This window comes from Coturnix japonica, chromosome 1 (genome assembly GCF_054131305.1).
Source record: "Coturnix japonica strain WE chromosome 1, WE-NBRP24, whole genome shotgun sequence".
In the NCBI taxonomy this organism is placed as follows: domain Eukaryota; kingdom Metazoa; phylum Chordata; class Aves; order Galliformes; family Phasianidae; genus Coturnix; species Coturnix japonica.
In genome coordinates, this window is record NC_140663.1 from 117,836,361 (window position 1) to 117,849,890 (window position 13,530).

A 13,530-nucleotide genomic window follows, 5' to 3' on the forward strand; every position below is an offset into this window, starting at 1 on the left:
CAATCTCATTATATATTTCAATGTATGTATATATATTCAAGTGAATTATCTTAGCAAGGAAATGTTGGCATAAATAAATGTACTTCCTCAGCCAGAATCAGCACTTTGTCATCTCTATAAACTCTGTAAGAGACCAAGCAGGAGATATTTCTGTCATCTTTTTGGTTTAGATTAGCTTCCAATTTTCCAGTTGGACTCTCTGTGCCACATATCAGACAATTCTTATATGATATAATGCTACAAAGTGACTTTAGAAGGATAATTAAGCCCTATCGAGATGGTGCAATTATTCATTACAAAGACAGTTTGATTTAATTTGAATTGCTCAGATTTTGTGTGGGAGACTTTAATAGTCTTTTCTTAAAGTAGACAGAAGTGTAAAATGTATAATTATTTCCAGGAAAGCCTTGTCTTCCCAAATTTTGCTGTGTTTTGTTCGGCCTGAATGGGACTAGTCAGGAAACATCCAAAAATCACCAGCCTTTTGGACTAGGTAGTGTTTTCCTTTACTCAGTATGAAGACTGAAGAAATACAGGCAAATTGTCTTGTAATTCAATATAAGTTTTTAACACTTTAGTATACTGTTACCAGGGTTATGAAGAACTCTACTTTAAAAACTATGCTGCTCCATAGAGCCTCCCAGGTCTGTCAGAATTCTGTGGAATGCCTTAGTTTCTAATTTCCGTCTGAAGACTGTCACTATCTCTGCTTTAAGAGGTCTTATTTTATAAATGTTTCTTCGTTCTGAACATTTAACCTGTAAAATGTTAGCAATATTTTAAGGCTACTTATTTATGATAAACTTAACTGCAGCATTCGTCGGGACATTTAGAAATTATATTTATACAGTGACAAGCATTTAAAAAGATTTAGAGCACAATAATTCCCTTTTGGATAGTGATCTTTATAAGAAATGCATTTCAATCAAATATTAGATAATAAAATACTTGGATTAAATGAGTTTGTAAGAAGGTGAGTGGCTGAGAGAGATTCAGGTTATTATACTTTGTTTGGATTTCTAGAAGCCTTAAAGCAAAACACCTTCAGGTTCTTAAGGATATAACAGGTTCCAAAGGATAAGAGGAAATATTGTAATATTCACAGATTGCTTAGTATTCAGAACACAAACATAAATGTCTGTTTTCACAGTAGAGGATGTGTTACCCCATGAGTTCAATATTAGAACCCATGCTTTTGATGTGTAATTCTAGAGAACAGGCAAATAGTGAAACATCAAGTCTTTCCCATTGCATTATATTATTCAGGGTGGTAAAGACCAGTGCTATCTGTGAAGAATTGCAGAAAGACCATAAGAGGCTGAATACTTGGTGTTCAAAGGCACATGAAATTCAGTGCAGACAAATACGGTGTGATAGACAGGGAGAAAAATGCAAAACATGGAAAAAAAGTCTTGAAATGATGGATTCTGTGCTAACCATCATCACTTCAGAGGAAGATCTTGGGGCTACAGTTGACTGCTCTATGAAATGTCAGTGCTCAATAGCAGGTAAAAAATCTAATGTTAGAAGCTACTGAAAAATGAACAAACAAAACAGACTGTGTATTTGAGGCTGTATAAATCCTTCATGTGCTAACACCATCAGCACTGGACTGAGTTCCTATCTGCTTATTTAAAAATGGATAGCATAAAAATTGAAGAGGTTTAGAAGACAACAAGCTTATCAAGGGTACGGAGAATACATGGCATGCAGATTCCTGTGTATCACTGGTGAAAATACATAACAAATGGCGTTGAAGAAAAGTATTTGTAGCTGAGAATTTGCTCTATCAAGTAGTGCTATTATGCTCTTTCTATCTGTTGTAGTTTCCATGGAAAGAAATAGGAGGCATTACTTATTACAAGGTGAAAATGTACACTGTATGCAATTTTATTTTATTTTTTTATCATGTGAGGATATATAAACTCTCTATAGTTTAGTGATGTAGACCTTCTCTAAATCTGCTTTGAAGTGAAGTCAGAGAGCAGAAGCACATCTTCCTGCTGGGATTTTGGAATGAAATGTTCTGCAGTGGTAAAGAAGCTTAACCAGAATGTATCAATTAACAATGTGACACAGGGAGGATCACTGCATGAATTTCTTTCACATGTTTTGAGGGGGAAAAAAAGAAAAAAAAGAAAAAAAGAACGCAGCAGCCTCATTTTAACAAGTGGCTTTAAAGGTTGTAACCATTCACTTCAGTTATTGGCAGGCAGAGTTGAATATGCCGTGATAAACTGTGGATAAGTTGGTGCGGTTTTTTTTTTTCAACATGGCAATTTATTGAATGCTTTGAAGTATTCAAGAACCGTGTGAATTAATTAAATGTTGATTTTCAAAAGCTTTTGGTAAGTCTCCTGCCAAAAGATTTTAAAGCAGATAAGAGAGAGATCTCTTGTAGTTTAGTAGCTGGTTAGGAAACAAAAACCAACATTTAGGAATCGTTTATCAGCTCTGGGATGGAACAAAGGGACTCCTGATCCCGTAGAGGATAGTTCAGAGTATTTATAAAGTACTCTTACAGGAAAAGGCTGAACATTAAGATGATGCACAAATGAATTTAGGGCAGTCAAACTGATCTGACTACTAGTGATGAAGGGGCTTGAAGATCTGATCCACCAGGAAAGGCTGAGGAAGCAGGGACATTTCAGCATGGAGAGGCTCAGGGAGGTATTATCTGTGTGTATAAACACCTGATGGGAGTAGTAAAGAAAACTGTGTCAGGCTGTTCTCTGCAGTGTGCGATGACAGGCCAAGATGCAATGGGTACAAAATGGAATGCAGGAAATTCTACTGAAGTGTGATCAAGTATTTGTTCACACTGAGGATGGCCAAACACTGGCAAAGATTCCCTAGTGGTGTCGAGCCTCCAATCTGGGAGATGCTCAGAGCATGACAGGACACGGGCCTAAGCAACCTGCTGTATCTGACCCTGCTGTGAGCAGGAGGTTCAGAAGAGCCTTCCTGCCTCAGCCGTGCTGCCAGCTTGTGAAATCCTGACTGCCACAAAGAACTATGAAGTACCGCATAATACTGAATTGCTGGGTGATGACAGGATGAATAGTATATATAGCTGCGTATTTACGGGAATGACATCCAAATCAACTGCTATCACTCCAAAGCAGGAAAAAGAAAAAGAAGAAAGCCCAGTAGTTTATTGTTGAAATTTCCCTGCAGAACATCTTTAATATTCGCCGCCAGTCATAAAAACCAATAAAATGTTACTGCTTAGCAGGGAAGAAAACAAGAAGGAAACATGAAGTGTCCCTCTTCCTTTGTAGACATGATTGGCTGAAGCTGTTGTGAATACTCAAATGAGTCTGGTAGAACTGGAAAAAACTGGGATATGGGGTGGCTTTGTGCAAGGTGGGGCTGATGAACAAAGGTTCTTCCGCTTGCAAACAGATGACTGGGGTATGATATCATACAGCTTTATACAATTATGTCTGGTATAGAAAAAAGGAATAAGAAGTGGTTATGCACTTTCTTATAAACAAAGTAACAAACATTCAACAATTAAAAACAAACAAACAAACAAAAATAACTATAGAACAACCTTTCTTATACAATTAAATGTCATTAAGTCATACAGCTCGTTGCCCCAGAACCCTCTGTAGAGCAAGTGCTTGAACATACTGAAAATGCAATTAGATGAAGAAGTGGAGAATAGGTTCACAAAGAGACTAGGTTTGATTCAGGAAACCTCGTAAGCTACTTTCATCTGGGAGGATGTATTAAAAAACCTTACCCTGCACTTGATGCTGTCTCTGAAACTTTTTCCTTAAGTGTTTGCTATGTGCTGCTGTTGGAAACAGGGCACTTGTCTGGATGTATCTTGGGCTTGATGAACAGGGGCGTTCTCATCTTGTCATTGCAAGTGCTGGGGCTGATGAAACCTGAGGAGATAATGGTAACTTATTTTCTGCTTGCAAACTGTCATCCTCCTCCTTACTCAGTTTTGCTTCTTTTCTAAACGGAATGCTTGCTGTGACATTTTTGCCTTTAACATCAAGAAGTCATGTATTCAATTGCAGCTGCTGTTCAGTGAATGGCAAAGGATTTGTATCCTTTGTATCACTTTCTCAGAGCCTTTTGATACCAGGACACATCCTTATACCTGAATAACAAATTGAAATATTGAATAACAAATGTATGACTTGGAAGTTTTACGGGTGAGACCTGAGATCTATATTCCTAAGCAGGATGTGTTTATAGAAGCACTGGTATATTTATTTAATTTTAAAAAGGCATTAAAACGTTTGTATTGAACTGTGTCCATGTTTCTCATCCTCAGCACTTTGGGGGATGATCATTCATCTTTCCAAGACACGCTGTATTTATCATGCAGTACCATACCATACCATACACACTGATAAAACCATAACCCTTATAACATGAGCTGGAATTTGTTTTTCTCTGAAGGCTTTGGGTGCCCTAGCAAGCCCTGTCTTTTGGCCTGTGCTCCACTTGTACCAGTTCCCTTTCAGTCATAATGAGGATTAGACTGCACTGAAGAGTCTCCTTAATTCAAATTCACAGCTGAAGCTGCTTCTGTATCTTGCACAACATCATGCACAAAGACACCTAACCATCACTTTACACATCTTCTTAATAACACGGTATATTAATATACAGACTTAATTACCATACTGCAAAGCTTTTCCTGGAAGTGTGCAAATGCATTAGAGTATATGGACACTGCTTCTAAACCTGGATCACTTGAAGAGATTAGTTAAGATCTTTGCATTGCGACTACTGCATCTGCAAGTCTACATCTCCCGCTCTCCCCTTCCTCAAGTATCATAGCAGAAGTGGAGAGTGCCATAGGGCAGGCTGCTAATTCTAAAAAGCTGTTTAGTTTTAGGGATAAAGTGGTGTATAATTATGGGTAACTAAGAGAAAGGGTTGCTGTCAGTTGAGAGCCACGCTGCCTCAGAGGGTGGCCTCAGCCTCCATGTGTCTCTGCACCACAGTGTCCTGGGCATTTTGGATCTTCTTGGTGTCTGTCTCAGGAACTTTATTTGCATTTTGGATCTGTGTTCATTTGCTGAAAGTTGTGACATTCTCCCTTTGCTAATCTGGCTTTTTGAAATTGTGCTTTTATTCTTTCCGAACAGCTGTAAGCACTACAGGCTGCATCATTGTTCAGAGAGTATGTTAAATTTCTTGCTAATGCCCTGTGGTGCATTGCCATGAAAGGTCAAGATGGCAAATTCCCATTTCTGTTAAAAGAATTGGAAAAAAAGCCTTCCTTTTTATCAGGATCAATTTTGTACATTAGTTATGAGTGTGATTAGTAATTATCCTTTTGGAGAGACTGTCATACTCAAAGGAATTAAGAATATTTTATAAAGAATGCTTATAAATGTATCAGAACTCCTTATCTGGTGATAGTGTGAGTGTTCTGCTAATGAACAGATTCATTTAGCCGTGCTAGGTTTCTAAGGACTGTGTTACTGCCATCCAATTCAAACTGAGCCGTGCTCTGTGACAGCTCTATTGAAGTCCCTGAAATAACTCTCAGAGTTAGAATCTGCTTAAACTGGTTGTGATGTCAGAGTCTGACCTTTAGGGTGAGATCCAAAGCCTCCTACTGCTGATAAGTATTTTCAGTTTACTTCTATGGTGTCTTTAGTTCAGTGCACTTTGGCTTGTGACACCTATGTAGATAAATGTTGAAGAGGGGAGTCCGTTTTTGACTAAAAGATGTATTTAAATTTATGCTTTATTTTATTTTATTTTATTTTATTTTATTTTATTTTATTTTATTTTATTTTATTTTTATTATTATTATTTATTTTTTTTTTCCAGTACGAGCCTTTATGCTTTACTAAGAACTACAATTTTTCATGCCGTTAATATGTTGCCTCGTTTTATATGGGTACATCCACTTTATGTTATTAGTTTTATTTTTTGACTCAATTGTAATCAGTGTTGTTTCTGAATCAGTTCTACCTGAACTTTTCACTGTTCTGTGAGACAGAGGAGGAAAACCTCATTGTTCATGGCATTGAACAGCTTACAGTTCTTGAGACAACTGCAATTTGTTATAGATATATTGCTGAGGACCTGATGACATTAAGAATTCCACCCTCATTTAACAAACTATTGCTCTCCTTAGTTTAGAGAACTGTACTCCTTCCTGTTTAGTGGGCTTGGAAGCTGAGTCTCTCAGTAATTCATCATCATCTAAAAGATATCCAAATTATGTTTGAGCTTTACAGACCTAAAACAATTTTGCTATCTTGGTGTCTTTACAAGTTATTTTTTTAATTATTTTTAATTTAGAATAATTAAAGTAGCGCTTAAGAGGAGGTTTCTGGTTTTCAAGCTCACAGTTCATTTTGCTTAGTGGATCCCATGAGGAAATACTCAAAGAGAAGCAGTACAATTATTTAGTCTCCCTTAATTCTTCCACCCATCCTTAGTAAGGGGACACTGATCACCTTAAGCAAACACAGAAGCGTAGATCTCTCTCGCAGTCTTATGGTATCTTTGTGATATATCTCTTTGAATTTTTTTGTGAGGACTTTGGTCATCTGTTCAGTCTCTCTTAGAGACTTTTCTTTGAAAGACCTTATTTCAAAAGCCCCTATAGCTGGAGCTATTTTGATTCTGTGATACTCAAGCTCCCAGAACCTAGTTTTCAAACTCTTTGTCGAATCAGGCTGGAAACAGACATTTGAAGTGACAGTTTAGCAAAATAATTATTTTATCCCAGTGGTCTATAATGAAAAACATGCAAATATGAATAAAATTAGCTCATTTGGAGGACGCTGAGCTTTAATGAATAACCATTTATATAACAGCAAAGTAATACAAATTAAAATCTGTTGTGAATACAAGCTCTCTTAAAAGAGCAAATTAAGTGAACATACTGAGGGTAAAGTCAAATCGAATCACTGAAGCCTTAATAAGCGTGTTCTCTGTGCAAGGAGAGCTGAATAAAAGAGAAATCACATCAGTCCTTCATGGAATTGGCACCAAAGTATGTTTGTTTTCAAAGCCAACAAGCTATCTAGTGTTATAACACACTGAGTTTGAGACTTTACTCTTGTAAATAACTTTGGGTGATATGATGAGGAAAACTGATCTCTTGCCCATCACCCATCTTCCCTGATTTCCTCAGACGTGGCAATTTTACTGGAGGGTTTGTTTGTTGACACTGCATCCCTTTGTAGAAATTAGCATCAAGCTGAACATTTCTGTTCTGTAAAATCCTGGATGTTCTATGGGGAAAAAAGCACAGAAGGACAGAAATACTGGAAACGTCTGCTTTGTTCTATTATTATCAAATATTATTATTATCAGTCAGTCTGAGTTATATAATTCCAGAGTTAATGTAATTTATAAAGAACAGTCGTAGGCCAGTCTGACCCTAGGTTTTATGTGATGTAATCTTCTCTTCAGTATCTGAAATGTTAAATGTTATTATTTTGGCTTCATATATTTAAATAGAAGTCTTCTTGCATATCAAGATTAAGATACAAATTCCTTCACTTGCCAGCGTTGCAAATCACTGTTTTTTTACTACTCGGGTACAGATGCACAGCAGAATCTCCATTCTCAAAGTAATGCTTTTGTCTATCTCCTCAAAGTGGCCAACTTGTCCCAAAAATCTCATTCCAGTGCTCTGTGCCTTCAGCTAGCATAACCAACGGATAGCACATGATCTGTCTCAAAGGGTCAGTCCCACTTTTGGAACGTTCTTTGTGAGATCATGTTAATGCAGATTAATAGATAAAATATTTTAATATAAAGCATGTTCTCACTTTCTAAATTTAGATGTAACAAGCACATACCAACTAATATGAGCAAGAGTTTGAGCTAGATGACCTATTTCATAGAATCAGAGAATCACAGAATCATAGAATGGCTTGGATTGGAAGGAGTCTCAAAGATCATCCAGTTCCAGCCCCTCTGCCACATGCAGGGTTGCCGACTGCCAAATCAGGCATCAGCTCAGGCTGTCTAGGACCCCATCCAACCTGACCTTGAGCACCTCCAGGGATGGGGCATCCACAATCCTTTCTATGCAGCCTGAACAGTGCATTATCACCCTCTCAGTGAAAAATCTGCCTCTGACATCTAACCTAAATCTCCCCTCTTTTAGTTAGAAACTATTTGCCCTTGTCCTGTGACTATCAGCCCATATAAAAAAGTTGATTTCCCCCTGCTTATTAGCTTCCTTTGAATACTGGAAGGCTGTGATGAGGTCAGCCCTGAGCCTGCCTTTCCAATCTTAACTGATTGTGTGACGCTGTGATTCTTTCCCTGCTGTGGATCTAACAGGAGAATGAGAGGACAATAATTGTATAATAATTGTAAAGGGTTACATTATAAGCAAAGGCTGTGCAGTAACCAGGGCAAAGTTTTACATAATCAGGAAAAAGAGAAGAAAACAACATGAAGTTCAAAATAGATATCAGTATTAGTATCCAATTTACATAAGAAATAATAATTAGATATTTTCATGCTTCATACTATGGAAAAAAATGTTTCTGGATTTAGAATCTGGATGTGATTTAACTCTCAGACTGATGTCCACATTCAGCTGGCCCATCCAGCAAGTGGTCATAGCTTGCATGAATAAATGAGATGAACAAGCAGAACTCATATGAACAGTGGGGTATTTGAAGACTTCTGCTGCTCTGACAATCATGAATCATGCATTTTCATTTAAAACTTTTCTGCTGGTTCTACACTGTGGTTAACCCACAACAATGGTCAGCATGCAATTATCTGTTCCTGGTTTGCATCACTAATTCTGTATTTTCTATATTGTGACAGCTGGAAACAACGAGAGAGAAGGCCAAGAAGCGGTGAGGAAAATAAAAGAAGAAACTTTGACTGGAAAAGGTAACACACCATATCGTTTTCTTTAGGGAACTTTTTATTCCTGTATCTTTGCTGAAGCATGTGTATATGTGTGCAATGGTTCTTTGTCTGGGCATAAGATCAGTCTACTAGTCATTTGTACTACAGAGAGGTTGACAGTAGGGAAAAGTGTGTTCTTTTTCATTGCTATCCTCACCTCTCATGGTGTGCATAATCCCGTAATAGGGGTGATTTTAGGGAAGATGTTTGTAAAAGAGCAGGGATGCCAAACTGTGTAATTTGGCATAGCGGGTTTATAATCCTTCACACACACACACACAAATGCCGTTTTCTTAAAAAGAGATGGACCTATGTTATCAGACCAAAATTCCTGTGTTTTTGTGGTTCTTCTGAATTTGTTGTAGTTTATTCTGATGAGAGATCACGTTGGGAGAGACTTAAGGAGAGCATAGCTTCATATCTGAGAAAAGATATATTGCAAAGTATCTGCTGTGCAATTATAACTTGCAATTTATCATGGAGGTTAGTACATCTAATATTTCCATCTCTTGGGTTCCTTGGGCGTAGTTCCTAATAGTGTGTGATGATTCATTGCTGCCACTTTGATGTATCATTTCTTGGCAAAATAATAGTGCAGTGCTGGTACTCCACCCAATTTAGTATCTTCATGACTTCTTCTGAGATCTGATTCTGTTTTTGTGCCACTAATAACTACTGTTATGATGATCAAAATAAGATAATTATTGTGTTAAAAAAAACACCCTTTCATTAAGATTTATCTTTTGACTTAAATGAATGTGCGCCAATGGTAGCCTCAGGATACATGTATGCTAGTTGAAAGCGTCATAAATTAAGGCACAGTCAGAAGGATGAAAGCAAAAAGGTAATTATTACATCATTTAAATATTTTGCTGGAAGTTTCTGTAAACAGACCAAAACCATTTGGAATTAATTATATCACGTGACCTGCATGAAGTTGAATAAACCGGGTTCTGCCTTGCTTTCTCACATTTCTGTAATAGATAGCAGATTTACCTGATTGTTTTGAAGAAAACGAGCATTAACCTTCTGTTAGAAATTTTGTCAGTATCTAGCTTGCAATTTGAGGAAGCTGAAACTGCATGTAACTTGGCTGAAGTTGTTCCCCATTATAATTACCATGACTGAGGCTTTACAATAGGATCAGGTTGTTTAGATGGAAGGAACCTACAAAGATCATAAGTGCAACTGCCCGACTGCTTCAGGGCTACGCAAAAGCTAAATGTATTACTAAAGGCATTATCCAAATACCTCTTTAACACTATGAAACTATGTATAGTTTCAGGCCTTGATATATTTGATCTAAAAACAAACTGGAAGACTATTGACTGTGCAGAATGTGTCTCTAATTGGGTGATATTTATATTTGCAAGTGTATTACACTATATAAAGGATTCATCCAAGTCTGGGAAGCAGTCCTGTGTTCTTGACGATCAGTGAGATTGCATGTTGTTGAAAGACATATGAAGGTATTTTACAGGCCTGAGCTGTGGGAACATGCCGCCTTTTCAAAGACAGCTGTTCAACATCATTTTAGTCACTGCATAAAAACATGATCAACTGCCTTGACTGTTTTTTTTTTCCTTATCTTTTTTGAGCATTTTTAGTACATAGCGTACAGGCTGCAAGTATATATGTAATACAGCTAAAGGGAGCAAGAGATCTTGTCCACTCCTTATTGACTCCCTGAATAGAGCACAGACATCACTAGAGACAGCTCTGGGAAAAGGCCATGCTTGTTGAATGCATGTAATTATAGTGTTATCAAAGGTGACACCATCCTTCTATTTCTTGCCCTACTGTCTGTCTGGAGCTCTGTCTGCTCTCTAAAGGTGAGTAATTTTACTTGACATAATTTGCACTCACTGCAATGACAAGTGAGATTCAAAGCATGTACATGAATGGTTCCTATGAAGCAGGCGATGAGCAGTAACAGAGGTTATACATTTTTGCAGCAGCTGAGAGAAAAATGAAGAGATGACTGTTAATATTATTGAGTAAGGGGAGGCAGGAAGCATGGTTTCCCATGCTGGAGGCATTGAAACTAGAGCCAGTGCCATGGAGATGGAAGAGTGTTGGAGAGGGAGGCAGTTCTGGTAGTTCCTCTATGAGGTGGCAATGCTAACAGGACATAGAAAATCTAAACAGTGTGTCATATCACCTCTTTCAAGCTACTACACCAGAAACCTCCTTGGTTCCTCATTCCTCATTCCTGCTGACTCCAGATTCTTCAGGTGCGCCTCTCAGTTTTGGGTCTCTGTGCTGAGTTACCTGTTTCTCAACATAATTATGAGGACTGAGGTAGGCAGAGGAGCAGGGGGGAGTAAAGCATGGATCCTGGGAGGCATGGTGGACCCGATTTGTTTGACCATCAGAGACTCCTCCAACATAAAGCAGCTGAAGCCATCAGATATCCAGAAGAGACCATGGAAAGTAAAGCATTGGCATGGAGGTTGTCACATTAGTACTATTTCCAACTGATTAAGGGCAACAGATTGCTACAATCTAAAAGGTAAAGCTGAGTGAAACCGGAGTGATGTGGGTATTAATCTTGTTTCCATTTGTTACATTGGGAACTTTTACTGTTAATAGTAGCAGTTATGTCTGGGAAAGTTCTTGATGGTCAGGAATCGCCGCAGAGATATTCTAATTATGTAGGTTTCAAACATACAAACAGGGTGTGGACTGTCTGTATTAGTGAGTTAGTTCAGACCAGGAGAGCACCTTTCAGGCAACACTTATTTCTTACTTGCTGAGCTCTCGTCTGCATAATGAAGGGTGCGACAGGCTGTGTATTATTCTTGCACAGAACTAATCTGGGTGGGAGATGAGCTGCAGCAGGTCAGCAAAATCAGAGTTTCTCTGAAATAAAAGTCCCAGTGACTTGTCAGGTCTCCAGCACAAAATGAACACTAGATTCGCTTTTGTTGATCAAAACTACCCATCAATGTAGCCATTATCACGGTTAATGTGATAATGGCTACATTAGCTCTGAACAAATCACACTGTCTTACAGGATTTGGAAATTTCTTTGATAACTGTATCTCTAAATGATACCAGAAAAAAACCCACCACCATTCAGTGTACCTAAATAGAGTGTATCTGCCACCTCTGCAAATGAAAGCTGGGTTTAGCCTGATGATTACAAACATACAAATACTGGAAACTAATATATAAACATGAATGAAAGCTTTATGCATTCCAGCATAAGTTCAGCAATTAGCAAAAGTTTATGCATAAATATCACTTAGCATAGTACCAAGGAAATGCTCTCACAACAGCTGTGTAGGAGCTGGAGCTGCAGCTAGACTCAAAGGAAAAGAAATTGAAAGTCAGTTAGAAAATGGGGTGTAAAAGTCCTATTAAGCACAGACCTCTTCAAAAGGAGAGGCCTGTGTTTAATCTCACCCAACATTTCTGTGGCTATTCAAATAAAACCACAATTATAAAACTAAGCACTAAATTTACAGCATTCATGAGCCTTCCATTTGAAGCTAGTGAGAAAGGAAGAGGAGACTTTCTCACTCAGAGTCAAAGGAATGCAGAGGTTAGCATAGAGGCAACCAAATTGTGTCATTCACAGTCTGACCCACATCAAGGCAGCGTGGGCCAGGCAGTAGGTGGAATGATATCACCTTGAAAATGCTGCAATTTGCAGGCATTCAATGGGCCTGGCCTTTTCCCAAAGCTTTCTCTGGGGGATGTCTGCACTATGTATGGCAAAGACAGGGAATAAGGAGAGGACAAGATCTCTTGCTCTCTTTTAGTATATAACCTTCTAATGAGCAAGGAAACCTTTCTTATTATCAGGGATCTGAGAACAAAGAGCTGCCCAAAAGGGGAGCGGGTCATCTAGTCAATAGGTGCCAAGCATAATTGCAGAATTCCTCATGGGTAGTTGCTCCACTGAGGCTTCCTTGTACGTGAAGTACCATTTTTAACAAAGCCGCACATCTTTTTATATCTATTTGTTGTTGGCTTTCCCTGCAGGGCAAATGAAGTCAAGTGAGGTGTTTAGAGCTTTTGGACTTCCAAAATTTTAGATTTGTTTTTGTCCAAACTTTTAGATTTAGGGTTGTTTGTTGTGGTTTTTTTTTGTTTGTTTGTTTTGTTGTTTTTGTTTTTTTTTTCATTGCATGGGCCAGGACTGTGTAACGATGTCACTGTGGAAGAGTTCATTCAGCTGGTGAAAATGAGTAGAAGATATCTGTGGTTGACATATGTTATATATCTTGAGGTATGCATAAGCTTGTGTGATTTATGCTTGCTCATATCCAATTTGTTAACAGTGGTGTAGGAGTTAGTAAAAGTGTGGTATGCCGTGTTCATGGCAATATCTGATGTGGCTGCTCTGTCCCTTCTTCCAAATCCGTCCTTTGATGTATTGTTTTTCTTCTACTGCCAATGCTGAAAGACCTGTAGGGATGTTTTAAACTGATTTTTAGCAACAGCAGTAACAACTTTCATCTACATGTTTTCTTTTTTCCTGCTGCTGTATTTTCATCAGTACTTAGTGTTGTCAGGTCAAGGTTTGCCCATGTTACAGTTGTATGACTGAACTCTGGGCTCTTGGATGTATCTTGAAAGACAGGGTGATGATATGAGAGCGGACTAAAGAAGTCTTTATCTGACAGTGTGTCACTTTGCAGAGAC

General features: G+C 38.1%; 1 protein-coding gene across 5 annotated transcripts in view; it reads left to right on the forward strand.

Moving 5' to 3' along the window:
- Positions 1 to 13,530, forward strand: part of DHRSX (dehydrogenase/reductase X-linked) — a 189,269-nt gene that overhangs the window by 73,863 nt on the left and 101,876 nt on the right. For all 5 annotated transcript variants that reach the window (XM_085551156.1, XM_085551161.1, XM_085551176.1 and 2 more), the window contains exon 3: positions 8,791 to 8,859. In XM_085551156.1, the coding sequence (XP_085407282.1) occupies positions 8,791 to 8,859 (69 nt within the window). The remainder of the gene's footprint in view (positions 1 to 8,790; positions 8,860 to 13,530) is intronic.